General features: G+C 37.6%; 1 protein-coding gene across 2 annotated transcripts; it reads left to right on the forward strand.

The window, feature by feature from the left end:
• Positions 1-2,537: 2,537 nt before the first annotated feature.
• On the forward strand, positions 2,538-22,568 carry tti2 (TELO2 interacting protein 2). 2 transcript variants are annotated; one of them, XM_056463189.1, is made up of 7 exons: positions 2,538-3,309; positions 6,495-6,681; positions 7,498-7,590; positions 7,668-7,852; positions 11,899-12,042; positions 13,309-13,465; positions 22,347-22,568. In XM_056463189.1, exons 1-7 carry the CDS (start codon positions 2,696-2,698, stop codon positions 22,431-22,433), a joined length of 1,467 nt encoding a protein of 488 aa, XP_056319164.1. In that variant the 5' UTR covers positions 2,538-2,695; the 3' UTR covers positions 22,434-22,568. The 2 variants fall into 2 exon arrangements, with proteins under 2 accessions (XP_056319164.1, XP_056319165.1); XM_056463190.1 differs by lacking the exon at positions 22,347-22,568 and adding an exon at positions 13,746-13,828.
• The last annotated feature ends 9 nt before the right edge of the window (positions 22,569-22,577 follow it).

A 22,577-nucleotide genomic window follows, 5' to 3' on the forward strand; every position in this document is an offset into this window, starting at 1 on the left:
CCCGCATACTTCCCTTGTCAGCAGTGTAATCGATTGAAGTTGTGATGTTGAATTCTTTTTAACGATCCAAATGATTCCATGATTGTGCCATCTACTACTCACCGGCCACATTATTAGGTACACCTGTCCAACTGCTCATTAACACAAATTTCTAATCAGCCACTCAATGCATTTAGGCATGTAGACATGGTCAAGACAATCTGCTGCAGTTCAAATCGAGCATTAGAATGGGGAAGAAAGGTGATTTAAAAGACTTTGAATGGTTGTTGGTGCTAGACAGGCTGGTCTGAGTATTTCAGAAACTGCTGATCTACTGGGATTTTCATGCACAACCATCTGTAGGGTTTACAGAGAATGGTCCGAAAAAGATAAAATATCCAGTGAATGGCAGTTCTGTGGGCGCAAATGCCTTGTTTAAGCCAGAAGGCAGAGGAGAACGGCCAGACTGGTTCCAGCTGATAGAGAGGCAACAGTAACTTAAATTATCACTCATTGTAACCGAGTTATGCAGAAGAGCATCTTTAAATGCACAACACATCCAACCTTGAGGCGGATGGGCTACAGAAGCAAAAGATCACACCGGGTGCCACTCCTGTGAGCTAAGAACAGGAAACTGAGGCTACAATTCGCACAGGCTCACCAACATTGGACACCAGAAGACTGGATAAACGTTGCCTGGTCTGATGAGTCTCAATTTCTGCTGCGACACTGAGAGGGTCAGAATTTGGCGTCAACAACATGAAAGCATGCATCCATCCTGCCTTGTATCAATGGTTCTGGTGGTGGTGTAATGGTGTGGGGGATATTTTCTTGACACACTTTGGGCCCATTAGTCCCAATTGAGCATCATGTCAACGCTACAGCCTACCTAAGTATTGTTGCTGACCATGTCCATCCTTTATGACCACAGTCTACCTACCCATCTTCTGATGGCTACTTCCAGCAGGATAACGTGCCATGTCATAAAGCGTGAATCATCTCAGACTGGTTTCTTGACAATGAGTTCACTGTACTCAAATGGCCTCCACAGTCTTCAGATTTCAATCCAATAGAGCACCTTTGGGATGTGTGGAACACGAGATTCGCATCATGGATTTTTTAAAGATGTTTTCCAGTACTGGGTTGCAACTGGATGGGTATCTGCTGCGTAAAACATATGCTGGAATAGTTGGCAGTTCATTCAGCTGTGGTGGCCCCTGATAAATAAGGGACTAAGCCAAAGAAAAATTTTATAAAAATTTTAAGATACACATTTCTTTCTTTCTATGGCAATTCAATACTATGCTCATTGCCATATATAAATGATGCTTTAAGCAGTAACATTTACATTACACTGAACTGAACTTCAACTGTGACAACTGAACTGAAGCAGTTTTAATACTAGAACTTTATCTGTGTTAAGCTGCTTTGACTTCTATGTAGAAATAAAGATAAATTTAATTTAATTATGTCAAAAATACCAGAAAATCTTTCATATTAAATAGTAAAATCTGAAGATTTTGTTTTACAGTATGCCTATAGGGTAAAATATTTTAATTACTATCAAAGTTACACAATTATATCCCTTAGAAATAGACATAAACAAATAAAATAACCTATTTTACATTTTAACCTTAGACACAATTTTGTTACAAACAACTTGTTGTTTAGTCAATATATAAACGTATATTTTTAAAGCAACAAAAAATATATATTGATTTAAAAATGTGTTTAAGCAAAACTTATTTAGACATCATGACAAAAAAACATTGTGCACATTGTGCAAACAAGTGCACTCGAGTGTGTTGAGAAATAGTGTCTTTAAAGTATATATATAAAATGGCATCACAGTGGTGCAGTGGGTAGCACAACCGCCTCACAGCAAGAAGGCCGCTGGTTCGAGCCGCAGCTGGGTCAGTTGGCATTTCTGTGTTGAGTTTGCATGTTCTCCCCGTGTTTCCCCCACAAGTCCAAAGATATGTGCTATAGGTGAATTAAATAAACTAAATTGACCGTAGAATATGTGTGTGAATGAGAGTGTATGGGTGTTTCCCAGTGTTGGGTTACGGCTGGAAGGGCATCTGCTGTGTAAAACGTATGCTGGATTAGTTGGCAGTTCATTCCGCTGTGGTGACCCCTGATGAATAAAGGGACTAAGCTGAAAAAAATGAAGGGAAGGGAACGCCGACAAGTATTGAGTTCTGTACATGTCCATACTTTCAGTCCAACATTTCTGTGTTTAAAAAATAATTAAAAAAATGTATTGGTCTAAAGTAATATTCTAATTTTCTGATATTCAGAATTTTGCGTTTTCATTCGCTAAAATCCATATACTTAGTACAATTAAAAGAAAATAAATAAACAATTCAAATATATTAGCCTGAGTGTAACATGAATCTAGATAATATAAGAGTTTCATATTTTGAATTAAATTACTGAAATAAATTATCTTTTTGCAGATATTCTAAGGTGCACTTGTGCTTGTGTTTATCTTTACGCGACTCTGACTCGGGAACTCTTATTAGGAACAATCCAGTTTCCGGGGAAATATTTTATGGTTGCACTGTATCTCGAATACTTCAACATTTAAATGATTACTAAAAGACAAGCGAAAGTTGCTAGGACTTAAAAATGAATGACTTTAGTTGCTGTTAATAGGTATAGGTACATGCCATCTGTTTATTCTACGGCGGGACAGGTACTTTAAAATACAGCGATGCGGGAATTGAATATCAGACACTCAACGGATTACTGCTCTATTCACGCTGCTTTGAGCCACATTCATGAGCGCTTCGAGTCGGAGGACACTGATGAAAAACGCGCGCGCATCCTGGAAGACACAACAGAGCTGCTAACGGGCGCTCCTCTCGACTGGCTCTTCCCTGAACTAAACGCCGACTTGAGAGGCCAGTATTTAAGGGTAGTGAACTCGTTAACCTGCTACGCTGCCCTGCCAGTGTGTGACACTGATAGCGGAACTTTACCTGCCCAAAGTTACGACAGCATACCTGTCAAATCTCAGGCGGTCAGTGCAGTGTTACTTGCGGTTTCTGCGCAGATTGAGAAGTTCCTTGTGAATCAAAACAGTGCAACAAAAAGGTCCCTAGTTCGTACACTTGCTCCCTCACTTTATATATTTGCTATTACACACCTGCAAGAGCAACCTTGGACTGATGGACCCTCAAGAAAAAGAGCCTCAGAACTCTTAAGAGCACTTTTGAGAATGACAGGCAGCAGGTCAGTGCGGGAATTGCTGTCTGGAAAGCCTGATAAAGACCAGAAAGGAGTTTTCGGTCCAGTTCTTCACACACTGCAGTCAGATTTAACTCAGTAAGTATAATTTGCCTCAGTACGAAGACTCTGATAAAGTACATTTCTTTATGTTAGTTCCTTTTGTCTTTTTGTACTGTATTGAAAACTACATATAAGCTCATGATTAAATCAAATTTTCTTGTTCAATGAATTGCTTTTGTTTTTATCGCGGTATACTCGATTGGCCCAATTCTATTTTTTGTCCTCCTACCCCTTCCCCTTGGCCCATGAAACAGAGTGTAAAGGGAAAGGGCTTCAAAACATACCCCTAAGAAATAGGACAGCACTACATATAGATATAGATAGCGAAATTTATCGTTTTTTTTTTTTTTTTTTTTTTTTTGTTTTTTAACCATGACATGCAGTTATGGATGTATTAAAACATATGCTTGTTTGTTGTAAAAATTTGTAATAATTACAAAAATACTAATTTGTGCATCTCCTGACTTCCGTGTGCAGCCATGCTGCCGTTGTAGCTGGTGTATTCTGGGATATTTTCTTACCCCTTGGTTTCGAGTGTGGTCCTGAAAAATCTCTGTTTGAAGAGCTATCTAGCCCTTCTTCTTATAGCCCATTCACATGGGGCGTTAGGGCTTCCCATTCACTTTGCTAAACTGCATTGTGGATCCGTTGGCGTCGCTTCAGTGGCTTTTCTTGCAGCAGAAGTTGGGAATTTCTCAACTATTCAAGTGCTAACGAATGCATCAGCCAATCAGATCGCTGTATGCAAATACACCAGCTCAGACAGTAGCCGATTGCGAATTAATTTCATTGGCTGATGCCGCAATAGCCTGGGCTGGTATAAGATTCTGACGGTATGAAAACCTTGGATAAAAATATCATGGTTGCACGGTATCGCGGTATTGTGATTACTGCTCTAAAATATATTCTTTTTAAATGTTTGGGTAAATAACAAAAACTTTTTTCCCCTTTTGAAAGATTTATGAAATTTTGGAGCAGTAAACACATCAGGCTATATAATTCAAATGAATCATTGACTTCTGCTGTCTTCATTTGTTTCAAAAACACAGATATTTTTATAATTTAAAATGGTATCTTTGCACATTTTTTTCTGCTGGAGATAGGGTTGTCCTAAAAAACAAAAAAAGTAAATAAAAAATCTTACACAAACCTTAGGAACGGTATTACAGAAAATTTTGGCGGTTTTAAAACCTTGACTTTTCCAAACCGCGGTATACCTTGAAAACGGTTATCGTCCCATGACTACGCCGCAATGACGATCGCGTCAGCCCCAACTTCAGACACGACCTCTGTCAAGCATTGACGCTGAAGCCCCGTGTGAATCGCCTTCAAGCTGAAGAGAATTGGGATACCCCCTACCCCTTCACATGAACGCACAAAACAAGGGGTAAAGGGAAGGGCTAAGGGGTAGAATTGGGATTGGGCCTTAGGTGTATTCCTCTATTTTACAGTGTTCAGAGTTAGACATGGTGCAATAACTGGTTTCAAGGTTTGGCGCGTTTTGGAAAAGTCTTAAAACTTGTTTTAAAACAAAAGTTTTCTGTTATACCGTTCCTAAGATATATACAAGTTTTTTTTTTTTTTTAAATACATGTTTTTCACAACTATTTTATTTAGTTTTTAGGGCAATATTATCTACAGCAGAAAAGGAACCTCTACATCAAAAACTACTGGTCTAAAATATTTTAAATATTTCTTAAAATAAAATATATTATGCTCAATGGGCGAAAAGGTTGTTTTTTTTTCACCAAGACATTTAAAAAGAACTTATTTTGGAGCAGTAATCAGTACTAATCGCAATACTGTGAAACCGTGACATTTTTATCCAAGGTAATCATACTGTCAGAATCTTATACCGGCCCATGCCTATTCAGAGTAAACAAATATGTCAATCGAAAAAAAAACTGCAAACAGATTATGAAGTACCTGTAACACTTTTAAATGAAGTCTCATTTCTAAATGTTAGTTGTTGGGGTAAAGTTGGTTTTACATTTGGACTTTCCATAATAAAAATTCTGAAAATATTCTTTGCAAATTCTAAATGGGGAAATCACATTAGCGCTGTAGCCAATGACTATCAAAGTACAACATTGTTCACAGTCAAAAAAATAGTGCAAATGTTGTTTTGATGTCATACTTGCATGCGATTTCAGACTGAATATTCAAAGTAGCGTGCTGAACAATATAGAGATAGAGTCACAAGTTGTCAGTGTTAAAAAATGAATGAATGTGAGCATATAAAACCAACTTTACCTCAATATATGAAAATGTTAATGTATTATAATCAACAGTGAGAATAATGTTACTTATATTAATATTAGTTTAAAAAATACAACTGAATAGTATTATTATTAGCTTTTTTATAAGTAGTTTTCATCGTGAGTTTAGTTAAATTAGCTATATTTGAGCCTTATTGCACAGATAATAAATAGTCAATAGCCCTATAGATAGTTTTTAATCAATGTTTCAGCATGCTATGTAGTAGGCCAGATTAACATTAATGTTTAACTCATTTAAAAAATAGTTAAGAATTTGTGAAAATAGTATGTACATTAAATATCAAATATTTTTTTTCAGTAAGTTCACAAATATTTCATCAATCATATTAATTTGTGTGTCTCACCTATTCTCTTACGCCGATTCACACGGGGCTTCAGCGTCAACGCTTGCCAGAGGGTGTGTCTGAAGTTTGGGCTGATGCGATCGTCATAGCAGCATCAGCCAATGAAACTAGTCAGCAATCGGCTACTGTCTGAGCTAGTGTATTTGCATACAGCGATCTGATTGGCTGACGCTTTTATTGACGCTTGAAAAGTTGAGAAAGTCCCAACTTCTGCTGCGAGCAACGCCACTGAAGCAGCACCGACGGACCCATAATTCAGTTTGGCAACGCTTGACGTCAACCATTCAAAGTGAATGGGGAGCGTTGACGCTGACGCCCCGTGTGAATGCATGGTTAGTGTAGTTGTAAGTAAAAAAACTACAATGAAAAATACATCCAATAATCAGGGAAACATTTTGAACAACGATGGAAATGTATTGATCAGGGTCTGTTCAGTTTCTTATTAGGTTTAAAAAGGCTTGATTGGAGTATTTTTAAAATGGCTATTCTTTCTTAACTTGCAATGCAAAAACCCAGGAGAACACAATATTATTAATAATAAAAATAATAACAATAATAATAATAATATGATATCAAACTTGTCCTTTATTGTGTTTAGGAAGAACTGGAAGCATAACCAGGCAGTGAAGCATGTGTTCTCCACTACGCTTGTGCAGGTTGGACAACCCTGGTTAACTGATTATTTGGAGAACGTGTTTCCTCCATCCCTGCTGATTTCTGATGATTATCACATAGAAAACAAAATATTAGGTGTGCACTGCCTGCATCATATTGTGCTCAACGTGGTAAGTACATTTTCTTTAATACTTCAGAATTGTATTTGCCAAAAATATCTTACTTTGTTGCAGAATGCACTGAAGAAATGTCTATCAAATGAAGTGATGGCAAACATTGACTACGTTTAAATGAATGGACATCAGTAATCAAATTGTTTGCTTTAATCTGAATTAGACAATGATATGATGCGGTGTTTATGGAGTTGCTTTTTGAATTTTCCTTTTATGGTCTCGTTTTACATGTTATAGAACGTATATCGAATAACGTCATTGCATCGTCACGCTATCTATGTTTCCTCCGGAGTTTCATGTCATTTCGGGTGTTTAATTTGACATTTTTCGACTTTAATTGCTGTTCGGCAGTTTCACTTTCATTCAGGAACATTTGAATAATGCCTCCGTGACAAACTGAGATATTGAATGAGTGTATGATGTAAGGACTGGTGGAAGAATGTTGTTTTAATGGAATTTGACACTGCACACCGAATGGAAAAAAACCTCCACATTTCGCTATGTGGGTCACTAACAGACCTGTGTGTATGGAATATCCTATCGCAAAATGCGACGAAAAGTCTTACATGATGGTAATAGTTTCATTAAGGTGTTTACATGTCTCTACTGGACTTCAATAATGTGACTAAAATAGGCATACTCCAATCCACATGTCTTAATTCGATTTCCGTTTAGTTCAGTTATGACTTTGGTGGGATTAAGGTAATCAAAATCGCCATTTACATGGTAGACTCTTAATCAAATGGTCTTAATAATATTAAATGATTATTGGTGTCCATGTGAACATACTCAATGTTAGGTCTTCTTTCACAGCCTGCTGCTGATCTGAGGCAATTCAATAGAGCCCAGGTGCTGTATCATACTCTGTTCAATCATTTACACACATCCGAGGCGGCGCTCATACAGGTAACAATTTTACTTAAGTTTTACGTTCTTCTTTTTTGATTTTTAGATCATCTAACCTTGTTGTATATACTATTTAGGTTGTGCTGCCCTGCCTTATAGACTTACTACCCAACCTTGAGAAACCTCCAGCTCATGCAAGTTTTCCATACAAATCAAATCGCTTTGATGGTCTGCTGTGGCACATTTTGACATACATGGAAATGGAGCACATGCTAGACCTCCGTCAAGTGTATGCCAAAAATCTTGTCCTACTTATTGACAGGTGAGGTCTAAATCAATTTTAATCAGTAGAATTAAGGCTGAATTATGTTTGTGTCGAGTGATCGCCGTAACCCTCAGAATATACCTTGCACGTAGCCATATATTTATGCTTCTGCATTGTTTGTGTTGCTTTGACAATAACACAGTGCTTCCCACAGGTTTGAGATTACTTGCGGTGGTAGCCAAATTTAAACACATCATTTACCTAAATCAAATAAATAGTTAACTATATGCGACACAATACAAAATAAAATTTTTAAACACTTTCTTTTCAGTGGGTTAAAGTAAAAAAAAAAAGACATCCACAATTTCTTTTGCTTTTATGCTATTCAGGAGCCATGTGCACCCACTGACAGGTCAAATCTGCTTCTCTCTTTCTTTCAAGTTCAAAGCAAACTTGAGTGGCAAAGCATTTTAGATATGAATATAAACTAACCTGTGTAATATATTAACAGCATCAAAATAAAATAAAAAAATCAGCAAATGAAAAATGACCTGTAGATTATTTAAATAAGGCAAATCTTTGCGCTTAACAAACAAAATTAATTATGTAAGCTAATGGATGTCTTCAGTAGAGTGAGTGTCCACCGTTTCCTTATCCCTGAAATAGAGAAAGGAAAAGTAAAGGCCGATTGGAGGAGGCCCATTCTTTATCTTCACACTGCAGATGGCCTGTTTTAACTGTTTTCTCGCTAGTGAAGCGTTCTGTTTTTGCACTTACAAAGTCCGCCATGTAAATAGCAAATGCGCCATGGTGTGACGCAACTGACTCTTAAAGGGAATGGGAGATGAGACTCTGATTGGTTTAATCTCAAAACACACCCATAAGCCATTAGAGAATAACCACAACCCTGTTAGACCATGCGCCATGCCACAGAGCGTATTTTTCTGTCCTTAAAATAGCAAAAGTGGATTCGGACAAGTCCTGAATGCTTTGGACTTTGCGCCTAGATCGTTAAAATAGAGCCCAAAGTGTGGGAAGCACTGAATAACACTTCCGAAACACTAGCAGGCAGTGAGGTTCCTCTCTTCACTCTGTTGAGTTTTTTTTTTTTTTTTCAGGGGGACATTTTAGCTTTTGCTACTCATCTCTCATTACTCTCCTTGTGTAATTGCTGCTATGGTTGAACACTGTAACACTAACTTAACAACAATAAGCTCGTTATAGACTAAAATTGTAAAATGGCCTTAATTATTAATGATTGACTGACTCCAAGTTTATAGATCACATTAAAATAAAAAGTATTAAGTGTGAAATTAATGCAGACATGACAGCACTGCACAAGTCAGCATCTAGCAGCTGTGTTTGGAGCTCTTCCTAAGTGTTTTTCAGTTTTCTGTCCTTAAAATAGCAAAAGTGGATTCGAACACGCCCTTAATGCTTTTGCGCCCTGCGCTTTGGACTTTGTACATAGATCATTAAAATAGAGCCCAAAGTGTGGGAAGCACTGAATAACACTTGCGAAACGCCAGCAGGCAGTGAGGTTCCTGTCTTCACTCTGTTGAGTTTCTTCCCGTGCATTTTGCTAATACTAAGTAAATTCTAACTACAAGTAGCTCAAACTCTCAGTCATTCATGAAAGAAAGAGGGGGGAACCAGCAGACGTGCAACAATATCAATTATGAAGTAAACATAAAACAAAAGTCTGCATCTGGAACTCCTCAATGGGACTGGCCTCGCGTCTCTCCCATGGCTCTTGGCCCCGCCCACACTAGTATTAATAATTTCTGATGTAGATATGTGAGGCATTTTGTTAATCATCGTTAACATCAGCATAAGATTGCTTTATTGTGTTGAGTTGTTTAATTATAAGCTATTTTGGTGACTCAAAAACAAACAACAAAAAATATATACTTATAAAGATATATAAAATATAAAACAAATGTTATTTTTATAATATTTATTTAAATAATAGCTATAATTTTATTTTATAAAATTTTTATTTTATAAAATTATGTACATTTTTATGTTTTGTTTTAATTGTGTTAGGTATTACTTTTAATAAATATCAGGCCTGTCAACCTATGAAAATATTATCTAGTTAATTAAGTGATGTGGCAACAAATTAATCACAGATTGTTTGTATATTACATTTGGCTGAGAAAATTCCAGTTGTGTTAAATGTGATTAGTGTCACAGACATTACAAAAAGCAGCTTTGAAAATAAATAATTTGATTCAACATCTCTTTTTGAATTGGGGTTGCGATATATTAACAGGCTTTTTTACCTCCCTGTAAATTCATTCAGGTTTGAGATGACAGGAAGTTAAACATGTTTTAACTTCTTTAACGATATCCGAGAAAACCAGGCAAAAAAGAACTGCAGTATGCATTGCAGGGGTATATTAACCACATAATACGCAACCGATTAGAAATAATTCAATCAAAATTGAAGCTAAAGCCTAGCCGACTCATACGCTGACCATTTAACAGCTTAGTTCATGCACAGCAGGAGAGGTGAAATTAAAAAATAATCTAATAATAACTAATTAAACTGTAATTTCTCTTTTTTTTTTTAGCTAAAAAGCCCGATAGAGTAATTGTTGTGCAATGAAATATAGCGTTACTAACTGACGAGTAAACACGCATGGACAGTGCTTCAACATAACTCATTTATAGAAAGACCAGCCAGAAAGGGGAAATTGATGGATTTGTGCCAAATATTAGCATCATTGACCCATAACAATGTACAGTAGCTATAACTGTCAGTATGTTTGTGTGCTTTTTATACAGTTTCTATTCTAATTTGCAGTTAAGTGGTTAAAATAAATAAATTGAAATGCAAATCAAAAGTAGCAGAAGTGAACAAATAGATTTTCCCTACCAGCAAATATTAATCTGACACTAAATATAAAAGCAGACACTAACTCGATATAACATCATCACCAATGACTAAATCACTGTCAAAAACATCAGTGAATTGTAGCTCGAACATGAAGAATATAAATGACTGAAAAACAGCTGTGAGTAAAGTATATTGATCGCAAGTGCTCAGATTGTGATCATATCTCAGTTTTGTTCTGTTAATATGTAATTTCAAATATTCGTAGCTTGAAACAGATGGACACATGATTGCTATTAGTATGACTACTATGGCGAGGGCTTAAATGTAGCTGTGCTCATAATAGAGCAAAAAAAAAAAAAAAAAAAAAAAAGGACAGCTAGGAAACATAACCTGCTTTGTATTTTTGTAGGAAACACAGTTTAGATCTGTTTAGGGTAAGAGGTGTAAGTTATTGCCGTCGGTCTATCACTGAATGTGTCAGGAATATCAAAACAAAACCAACTTAACTCTGCTCCTTTAGTGCCCCTCACACAGCTTGATCCATGCTGGCACTTCTCCACTTGGGTTTTAGGTTTTGAAAAGGGAAAAAATTCCACCACCCTGTCCAAACCCTAAGGATACCAGGTATCAGATTTGCACAATCCACATGCACAACGCTTTGGCTTGTTTCCCTCGCTCGAAAGCTTGACAGAGCCCCTGCGCGTAGCTACAGTTGCTAAGCCACGATTGGTGGGTGGCGTTTTTTGGGTGTGGCTTAGCTAAGGGCCAATTGTGTAATATTTCACAATTTAACATTTGTGTGTTTTATGCATACATAGAGAGCTGGCTAGATTACTTAAATGTAATCAGTTACTGATTATAAATTACATTACAATAATTGTAGTCATGGCTGCACGGTGGCGCAGTGGGTAGCACATTCGCCTCACAGCAAGAAGGTCGCTGGTTCGAGCCTCGGCTGGGTCAGTTGGCGTTTCTTTGGGGAGTTTGCATGTTCTCCCCATGTTCGTGTGGGTTTCTTCCGGGTGCTCTCGTTTCCATGTCCAAAGACATGTGGTAAAGGTGAATTGGGTGAGCTAAATTGTCCGTAGTGTATGTGTATGTACCCCAGATTAATAAAGGTACTAAACCGAAAAGAAAATGAATGAATAATTGTAGTGATTTATAGTAATATAGTGGATTAAAAATGTATACATGAACAACAGTGGATATATAGTATATCATTGTAATCACATGCCTGATAATTTCATGTTTTGTCTCAAAGGATGGGTATATCAGTCATACGTCACCTGAAGAGGCTGGAGAGGGTGATTGTGGGATACATGGAGGTCTCAGATGCTCCAGAGGAGAAAGCAAGACTGAGTATCATTGATGCTCTTCAAAAGACTTTACAGATTGCTTGGCCACGGTAACTATGCACAGCTTTACACTTTATCAGGAGTGTAACAGTACACAGAAGTCACGGTTCAGTGTGTAACTCGCTTTTAGGGTCACGGTTCGACATTGGTTCGGTACAACAGGAAAACGCAACAAATTCCCAGCCTTTACTCTGTAGATTAAACAGAGTTGTTGATGAGAATTCAAGTGAAGTAAGTGGAGATGATGGACAAATCCTCTTGTGATTCTAGGTCTTCTCCTTTCTTTGCTATTCTGTTTTTCAAGTCATCCAACAATGATCAATGCAGGTCTTATGTAAAAGTAGTCCGAAGAGTCGCAAAATAATTATAAGATAGAATAGTTCACCAAAATAATTAGATTTCAGAAAATTACTTTGCTCATCTTTGGGTACATAATGTCCTGTATAATGTCTTTTTTCTGTTCTTCACAAGGACAGATATTTTGAGAAAATTTAGAAACTGATCAGATCTGCCCACCCATTTACTGAGTTAGTTGTAAAAAACCTATTTTGTGAAGAGATTTGTTTGCTTACTGACATTCTTCCATATGTGTTCCCTTGTGTACAGCAGAGCAAATACATTTAAACAGGATTGAAACAAACTAGGGGTTAGGAAATGATTTTTATTTCTGGTTGAACCATTTTTGATTGATTGATTGATTGATTGATTACCCCCTGGGGGTATGAAAAATTTCAGCCTGACTGTATGTACACATACATCCACAAACACACACACACACACATTGTGAATTAGAGTTCTATGCCAATTCCAGTACTCACCAGGCTGCTAAAGTGCCTCTGCTAACAATTGCCAACATCTTTTTTTAAAATGTCATGATAGTCCCTCACCAAAACATCATACAGGCACGCCTGCTGTTTCCATAATTGAAGAAACCTTTCTTCCATTTCATTTGTCCATCTTGCAACACAATCTTTTCTTTTCATTTTTTGCCAATTTAAATGCTGTGTACAGTTGAGAGTCATTTGCGAGTCCCCACAATACCCTTTGCCAAGGAAATTATGCATATAATGGGAGACAATCTTGTTATCTGAACAGGGGTTAAGTTGTTGCAGTGGTGTGGCCTTTATTATGTCTATCTCCCGTGATTGGCACACCCGGGATGACTTTTCGTCATCGGAGTGCATGAACCCTAATTGTGACCACCGTACTATGATGGTTCAGGATCAATATCACAGGATCAATGTACCATTACACCCCATATATGTATATGTGTGTACAGTTTACCAACAGATTATTTGTTTTATCTCTATCTGTAGTATGGAGAAGAGGAGGGATTCACTAGCTCAGAGTCTTCTGAGGTTTCTGGTGGATGTCTCATCAGACTCATCACCCACAGAGCTAAAAGAGCAGCTCATGACTAAAGCATCTGACTGTTTACTGCTGCTTGTGCACTGCTCAAAGGGGAAACTACAGGTGAGACTGTTGATTCTTATTTTCAATAGAAGCTCAGCCAATCTAAGTGTTGCCAACTATTTTTATTGAAAAGGCACTAAGCTCTGTCCAAAAAGTCGCTAAATGTCACTAGATTACGTCAAGCGTTAATTTGCATATCACTGACGTCATCACGTTCAACCGTTTCTGTTTGTTTAATAGCATATGTTTAATATAGGGGCGTTTATATTTGCACTACGTTTTACAGTGCATCCGGAAAGTATTCATAGCGTTTACTTTTTCTGCTTTTTTTATGTTACAGCCTTATTCCAAAATGGATTCAATTCATTTATTTCCGCAATTTCACACACAATATACCCCATAATGACAATGTGAAAAAACCTGACAAATCAGTATTTCAAATATACGTAAGTATTCATTGCCTTTGCTCAATACTTTGTTGATGCACCTTTGGCAGCAATTACAGCTTCAAGTCTTTTTGAATATGACGCCACATGCTTGGCACACCAGTCTTTGGGAATTTTTGCCTATTCCTCTTTGCAGTACCTCTCAAGCTCTATCAGCTTGGAAGGGAAGCGATGGTGTACAACCATTTTCAGATCTCTCCAGAGATGTTCAATAGGATTTGAGTCTGTTCTCTGGCTGGGCCACTCTAGGACATTCACGAAACTGTTGTGAAACCACTCCATTGATATTTTGGCGGTGTGCTTTGGGTCATTGTCCTGCTGGAAGATGAACAGTCGCCCCAATCTGAGGTCAAGAGCACTCTGAAGCAGGTCCTGGTGGTTCCAAACATCTTCCAATTATGGATGATGGAGGCCACTGTGCTCATTGGAACTTTCAGAGCAGCAGAAATTTTTCTGTAACCTTCCCCAGCCTTGTGCCCTGAGACAATCCTGTCTCGGAGGTCTACATACAATTCATTTGTCTTCATGCTTGGTTTGTGCTTTGACATGCACTCCCAACCCTGGGACCTTATATAGACAGGTGTATGCCTTTTCAAATCATGTCCAATCAACTGAATTTACTACAGTTGAACTCCAATGAAGCTGCTGAAACAGCTCAAGAATGATCAGTGGACACAGAATGTACCTGAGCTCAATTTAGAGCTTCACTTACATGTGATTTTTCAGGTTTTTATTTGTAATAAATTTGCAAAAAAAATATTTTTTTTTATATTGTAATTATGGGGTATTGTGTGTAGAATTTTAAGGAAATAAATTAATTTAATCCATTTTGGAATAAGGCTGTAACAAAAAAATTTGGAAAAAGTTAAATGCTATGCATGTCAGTTTAACTTAATTTATTGCTGGTTGAATACAGAATATCAGTTTTATTTACAGAATTTGCAGTAATCTCTCTGACAAAAAAAAACCTCAAAGTTCAGTAACTGTCACTAAAATCTGTGAACAAGAAAAGAATAAATGGTCAAATTGTTAAATTTAAAACAAAGCAGAAGCAGATTGGTTTGACTGTACAATGGAAATACCTCACACTCGCGTGCTAAATCATTTGCCGTGGGTACGCAGAGGGCTGATTTGCTCTCAGGCTGCTGCATTTGCTTAAATTGCTAAAAGCGGTAGCATTTAACGCTGAATAAAGCACATAATCAGTACCTCAAGGGTTCATTGTCATAGATTAAGCTATTCTAAAATAGAAATTTTATGTCACTATCATGGATGGTTAAGACAAAAACTCTTTTTATAATGGAAAATATTTATTTTATCCTGTGTTGTCACATGTTATTAGAACATCGTCTATTGCAGAGGTGTCTTGCTGGCCACAGTCCTGCAGAGTTTAGTTCTAAACCTTCAACACACTTATCTGTAGGCATCAAACAGCCTGAAGGATTCAATTAGTTTGATTAGGTGTGTTTAATTAGGGTTAAAGCTAAACTGTGCAAAGCTCTGGCCCTTCTGCAACACAGATACATGCACTAGATATCGCATACGAACCCTGAGCATGCGTCAATAGTGCCGCCACATTTGTACAGTGCTCCCAGGACAAATGTCATTCAACCGCACTAGTCAAGACTAAAGCCAGCCTAAAGATGCCGGACTTTAGCGCTGGTGTAGTAACGAGCAAACAAAGAAAATAAAGCCTAATAAAGGCAGAACATTTTATAGGTAAGATTTCGTTTTTTAATGATTTTTGTATGTTATGAACTTTTGTGCTCAACAAGTATTGATGGTAATCCAGTCACTTACTGCATTGACCATAAGACAAAGTAGCACCAACTCGCACTAAATACCAGGTATATGCTAGTTTTGTTGATATATAATAAGCAAACAATGTAAATTAAATATGACAACAAGATGCTGCAGTGCAAAAAACTTGTATTATTGTCGGCTAAGTGAACAAACGTTAACTTAGGGTGCCCAATAGTATAAGGGTGCCCGATAGTGCCTGTGCATAATGTCCACCTAAATTATTGAATATTACATATGTTATATACCATTTAGATCAGAAAGGTGGATTTGCACATTGAGACGCAGTGATATCAATGATTTACATATCGGGTCATGTGTTTGTCAATTTTGTCCTTTCGGTAGGACTAGCAAGGAGACTATAAATGGCTGTGTCTGGTTTCCTCTCGCAACTGCCTGTTCATGCTGTCCACATATTTGACAGAACATTTTACATAATTTACATTGAATTTTATTTGGGCAAAGTGTGAAGAGAGTGTGAGACAGCTGAAAAGCATGTACAGGGCTCGAAATGAACTCTTTTACTTGGTAGCACTTCAGAAATTTAGGAGCACCAACCAAAAATGAATGAGCACCACTGCAAATTGTATAACAATGGATTTATTGTATTTGAAAACAACAATCAGGACTAACAAAAATCAGAAACGACTTTAACTAATTCTGTGATGACTTACTGATATTAGCGCGATCATTTAAAAATTTATGTCTAGTAATTAAAAAAAATTAATGATGACGATTATGTCAATAATACTAACAATGAATTAAAGAGCCCATATTATACATGAAATAGGGTCATATTTAGGTTTTAAGGGTCTCCAACAACAGTCTAATATGCATGCAAGGTCAAAAAACACTTTCATGGTCTTATAATCTGCATTTATTTTTACCTAATTATCCCAGCGACTCCCATATGATTCGTTCAGCGATTCATTTGTACCCAAACCCGTCCGACAGCCTGTTGTGATTGGTCGAAACTGACAGCCTTCAGCGCGAGACAGAGTGAAATGCCCAGCAGCTAATCAACAATATAAAAGTAGTCACAGTGCATACACGCTTTATAGTGTAAGGTGTGGATTTTGGCTACCAGCGGGTGAATGTAAATACAGACGATGGACTTTAAAAAACAGACAACAAACTATTTTATTGAGCAAAAACTCCAAGAACTGGCGAGGAGCCCGTCACCTGCTCTTTTCACACAGACACACACACACACACACACACACACACACACACACACAAACACCTCCTCCTCCTCCTTAGAAGACACAACACCAATAGAGAGGGAGACGTCCGCAACACCTCCCTCACCACCCGCGTCCTCGGTTATATCTGTGACACCCCCCGGTCCTCACGTTGCTAATGAGTCACTTTCGTTTTCACTTTCGGGTTGAGGGTGGCGTGATCGTCCTTAACCAAGAGTGGCAGTTTAGCTTGCTGAACCGGCCCTGCGCAACACACACGCAGGCACGCACGCACGCACACACACACACACACACACACTCACTCACCGTTCGTCTAGACTAGAGCGCCAGTTCAGCTTGCTGGGTGCAATTTAGACAGCTCCCTTGAATCTGAGCTGAAATATTTTGAAACTTGACCGTTGCATGTGTGTAGGAATAGCTGGCGATCTGTAAACAAAGCGGCACGCTTTGCGTTTTCAACGTGGCTCTACACGCGATATGAGAATATAAAGGGTTAACCTTATACAGTACACGCGGTTACAAGTAACAAAACACAACTAAATGCATAATTTGCAAGCTAGAGTAAACGAGGCAACGGTTTTAATCGCACGTACTTACACTTGTGAAATGGGGGAAGAAACTGATTCATGATGCACTGATCCATGTTCTGACAGTCTTTACTGATCCTTCCTTTAACAAACCGATGAAGTCTTTTTAAGCATGTAATTTCCAGAAGCACTCGAACTGCTCAAGGCTGGGCTATATTGCTGAGGTTTCATCTTTAATTAGACTGTCAATAATATCCATCTGCACAGCGTGACTTCATTCGACCGGTGTCTGTGTGCGTCTCTGTATGTGTGTGGGGGGCTTTTTTCTGTGTTAGTGGGCGGGGCCGCAGGTTTCAAATGTCCTGGGTTTCGTAGCCACGTCATCACGAAACACCTAATGACTCGTTATCAAGACAACTCGTTTGAAGCACTATGAGTCGACTCTTTTATAGATGAATCAATAGTTTTAAACACTGTACACTTTCACATTTAAGCCTTAGCTGGTTATTTCAATTCACTTAGAGCTATATTACACACTACATGAAAGGGCATTTTCAAAAACCCATAATATGGGCTCTTTAAATTTCTCATGATCATGCTGCCTTAAATATGCTTGGATGTGAGTTATTTGCTGTATAAAGTCATACTGTTACATTATGAAAATTAAATCTATGGTTTGCATTAAACAAAAATGAAGCACTACAGTAAGAAATATTTCTTTTGCACTATTGTTTTATACGCATGTCATTTTAATAGACAAATAATATTTCTGTTACAACACAAACGTAAGATTATAATAAATCATTCAATTCAATGCTGAAAGCTGCAAAGCAGTCATCAGTAACTAAATAGAAAAATAATATGCATGTCAAGAAAGAACGGACAAAAGGAAGAAAAGTCTCACTTCAACCACTCTTTAAAAGTTTTGGTTTGGGTTTGTGTCATTTTAAATGCTCGGTCTCGTTATGCTCGTTAGCAGGTGAGTCAGCCGACCCAATAAATGAATTATCATATTTGTAAACATTCAGGATGCGCGTGCAGCGAGGTGGCAGAAAAACCGGGAGCACTAGCTTTGACAGCGAGGGAATGACATCCGATGCGGTCTAGAGTTTGTTATTGTCTTAGAAACGTTGTTATATTGTTACATATTATATATATTATTTAGATAATGCTTTCAGTGTATTATAACAGCTCATCACCCAGTGATAAGCACAGTGATTCGGAAAAATTAACGTTTAAGTGAGCGGCGTTCATCTGACAGGTCCATTTGCGATAGCACCCGAAATGGCCAAGCATTCAGCCCCAAATATACAATCTCATTGAAGCTCCAAGTGATTTAACAAGAGAGAAGTTAAAGGCCTACAAGTCAATGGATGTCTACAATGTTGTTCTCTGTGGTCATGTGCAAGAAATAATGCTCCATAATTACCAGATTCAACACTATTTAGCGCTTAAAACCGAGGTTCTGCCTAGCCCAAGACAAGGAAAAAAGACAGAGCTAACATTATACAAGGACAAGGACAAGAACAAGCAAAACTACGGCATACTGACAGCGAACTACACCTGTATGGCAGGGGTATGTGAACTTACACATAGAGGTAAAGTTGGTTTTATATTCGCACATTCTGATTTTCTCCTTAATAATTCATAAAAGTATTATTTGCAAACTCTTAAATAGCGAAATCATATTAGCAGCCAATGACTATCAAAGTACAACATTGTTCACAGTCAAATAAACAGTGTTATTGTTGTTTTCAAGTCACACTTGCAGGTTATTTCAGACCGAATATTCAAAGTGCCGTAGTAAACAATATAGAGAGTGTGTCACAAGTTGTCCCTGAATGAATGTGCGAAATTAAAACCAAGTTTACCATAATAATTTACACTTTCACGTTTCTTTCTTAGCATTCAGTGTCTGCAGTTTAATTAACCATATGCTACTGTTTTTGCTGAATTCATTGCTGCGCTACTGTTTTTGCTGAAATCATTGCTGCAATCAAAAACGAGTGATGTGTATGATTCAGCAACTTGCCTAATATAACATGAGAACAGCAGAGTCGAGCATTTTTAATTGGGTCGTCACTTCATTCAGCTCCCTTTTAGCCAAAGACGTCTGCTGTTGACATTAAAATCAGTGTGGTGTATGGTAAAAGTTTGGCATCCTACTGCACAACATGACATGTTTACTATTGCCACCAGTCTCTTTTTGCAACCAGTAACCCATGTGACGTTGGTTGGTAATTTGTCTATAGGCCTATATGAGCAGGCAGAGCAGGATTCCCGCGATGACCTCCGCCACAATACCGTTCTTTGACATGAGCCGAAGTTTCACTTTAAACTTAGAGGCGTGCTTCTTTGGCTGATGTGTACAATGTTAAATACTACATTTAGCGGCCATTTGCGCTGAACACGCAGTGAATGCAACGCATCAAGATTCGGGCCATTAAAATAGCTGATCCACTCTGAGTCTTTCTGCACTTTCTCCCAAAACACTTGGTTGATCTTGGCGGATCACCACCTGATCGCTCTCATTAGCGCCATTATTTATAACTTTGAGTACGTTTGCAAACCTGTGTCTTCCTCAAACTTCAACTGTTTGCATTACCCGCGGTCACAAAAACTTCCTGTCACATAAAGCCTTGAGTGATTGACAGATAATATGAACCAACATAGCAGCAGTGAAGACCGATTCAGCACGTTTTTAGGAAAAAATAAATAAATCAAAACAGGTCGCAAACATTATATGCAGTCGCACAAATTCTCCCAAATATTTTATAAGTTCACATAAGATTAAATTTTGGGCGCATATGCGACCAAAATGGTTGCAATTTCGAGCCCTGTGTGCCGTTGTGTAAATAAAATATTACGTACGGCTATTTAGCTTATGAAAAGTTGTAATCTGGCTCTATGAAAATAAAATTAAATAACTTCAAGGGGGTGGGGAAAGCCGTTGGCAGGGTGGGGTGCCCCTATTATAATGGTAGCGGAAACACTTATCGATGTAGAAATGTGATGCCAAATTATAATTTTCATAATTTAAAAAAATCTTGCCATACTGACCGCTCCCGATCGTAGATGAATGTATAAATGTTTACATATCTACGGCTCCGGATTGCCAGTCCTCCACTGCACCTTGGTCCTGCATTCATTTCAAAGGAGTGCTACCCTGTACTAAAATGGCGGCTATATTGATGCATTTCTTGTAATTGACAACAGTAGCGTAGCCGACATCTAATGTAAATATCAAAGCTCCGGCAACTGAGTTTGACACCCCTGGTCTAGGGTGTAGTATGGCAGGCTCACTCACAATGTCATCAATCTGGCAACCTGCGGTGTTGGAGGAGGGGCCAAAAACCCTCCTCAGTGTTTTAAGTGATTTGGATCGCAATATGTAGTTCAGCCGACTGGTTTAAAAATAAACTTTCAATGCTTGCCTGGCCTCCGATGTCTTCTTAGTCCACTGCTTTGGAAATGAGTGGCGATGTGTGTACAAATGATCTCATATGTGAGATGCTTCAAAAGACATGAGAAGTGAACGAAATGGTCGGGCATGTCTGTCATTGAAAAACAATGGAAAAGTAGTGCATTGGAATGGAACCCTAAATGAGAGTTTGTGAAGCCTCACAAGATTCACAAAGGCAAGAAAACAAATACAAAAGTACAAATTAAAGACAACAAGGAGCAAAACATGTCCTCTTACCATCTCCTGATCACTCCAGTTTACACGCTTTCCATCGTTTAATATTCTTTTCTCTCACTGAATGCTGTTTACTGTAGTGACATGACATGAGCCTCACTGCTCAACTTCTGATTAGTGCACTCAATCAATCTCACAAAGGCTCATTTTCAATGACTAGAGAATAGCCTTGATGCACTAATTGCTGAATGAACTCTTGCAAATGACCACAAGGTGGCATCCACAGCAGAATCCCATCAGTTTTACATACAAGCAATAAATTATATATGGATTTCTTTACTTTTTTAATGTATTTCGTTTAAAAAGATATCTAATTTTGTTGAATTGTACATATATGGCATGGATTCTTATGATATGGGACAAATTCCAATAAGTATAAACTGTCTAGGTGCATAATATTTACACCGTTCATATAGCAATTAGAGGAGGGTTACACCAATAAATGTGTATTTAGATGCTATTCTTACTGGAAAGGTGGCAAATATTTGCACATCAACATTAAGGCTACATTAAAAATAATTGATGTTGCCTTATTTACACTAAAGGCCTTCCTCCATGTCTTGTTCTATTTTCTTTCCCTGTTTGTTACATAGAATTTAAAACATGGTGTATATGAAAACAGCTCCATTCATCAAGAGGGGGTGTTTGTCGTTTTGATTATTCAAACCAGGCATTAATTGGCAGAGCCAGTAAATAGACTGCAAGAATGCTGCTATTCTTTAGAATTTTGTTTTAGTTCATATATCCAAAAATTCCTAAATAATGATGCACTTAAGACTAATTAATTTTTTTTTAAATTATTGTTTAAAATATATTTATTTTGCTTGTTTCAAGGAAAAAAAAAAAAATAATTTTGTCAAGACAATTTTTTTTTTTTTTTTTTAGCTTGTTCAGAAAATGCTTAATTTAAGGATATTCGGACAAGAAATTAGCCAAATACTCCTCTATATATATATATATATATATATATATATATATATATATATTCAGTGTAGACCAGCATGTCCTCACTGCAGCATGATGACGGTTGTTGTTAAAAACGAGAATCATTTATAATAATTATTAAATTATCAATTTCATTGTGTGTTAACATATAAACCTAACTTCTACACCAGCCATCACAGTAGCCTGGGCTCTACCATAGCGGGTGTTTCATATTGATCCAGTATGTCATTGCTACAGTGGGGGTTTTCTTTAATTCAGATGACTGTAAATGGATCTTGTTACTGTACACTGTTAAATAACCTTTCCCATCTTCCCCCCCCCCAGACTCTTCTAAGAGAGGTAGACAGCAGTTGTGTCCCTGACCTGGTGTTCAAGTCTATCCAGAATGTCCTTGCAGCATCTTGTCCGTAAGCTTTGACTATTTGCCACTTTACCCATCTGTGTAGATGAAATTGGCTCCATTGAACAGGAACATAAGACACACTGGGTGTGGACTAAACAAGGAATGGTTGCTTTTTTTATTTTAAATAAAGTTGATAAACCTGACTTGTTTTT

The sequence above is a fragment of the Danio aesculapii genome, chromosome 8 (genome assembly GCF_903798145.1).
Source record: "Danio aesculapii chromosome 8, fDanAes4.1, whole genome shotgun sequence".
Classification (NCBI taxonomy): domain Eukaryota; kingdom Metazoa; phylum Chordata; class Actinopteri; order Cypriniformes; family Danionidae; genus Danio; species Danio aesculapii.

What these genes read in the sequence shown, in the direction of transcription:
- tti2 (XM_056463189.1), top strand. Translation starts at nt 2,696, where the DNA reads ATGCGGGAATTGAATATCAGACACTCAACGGATTACTGCTCTATTCAC. An exon ending in CCGAGGCGGCGCTCATACAG is followed by an intron (nt 7,591 to 7,667) that starts GTAACAATTTTA and finishes TATACTATTTAG; the next exon opens with GTTGTGCTGCCCTGCCTTAT. An exon ending in CTTGTCCTACTTATTGACAG is followed by an intron (nt 7,853 to 11,898) that starts GTGAGGTCTAAA and finishes TTTGTCTCAAAG; the next exon opens with GATGGGTATATCAGTCATAC.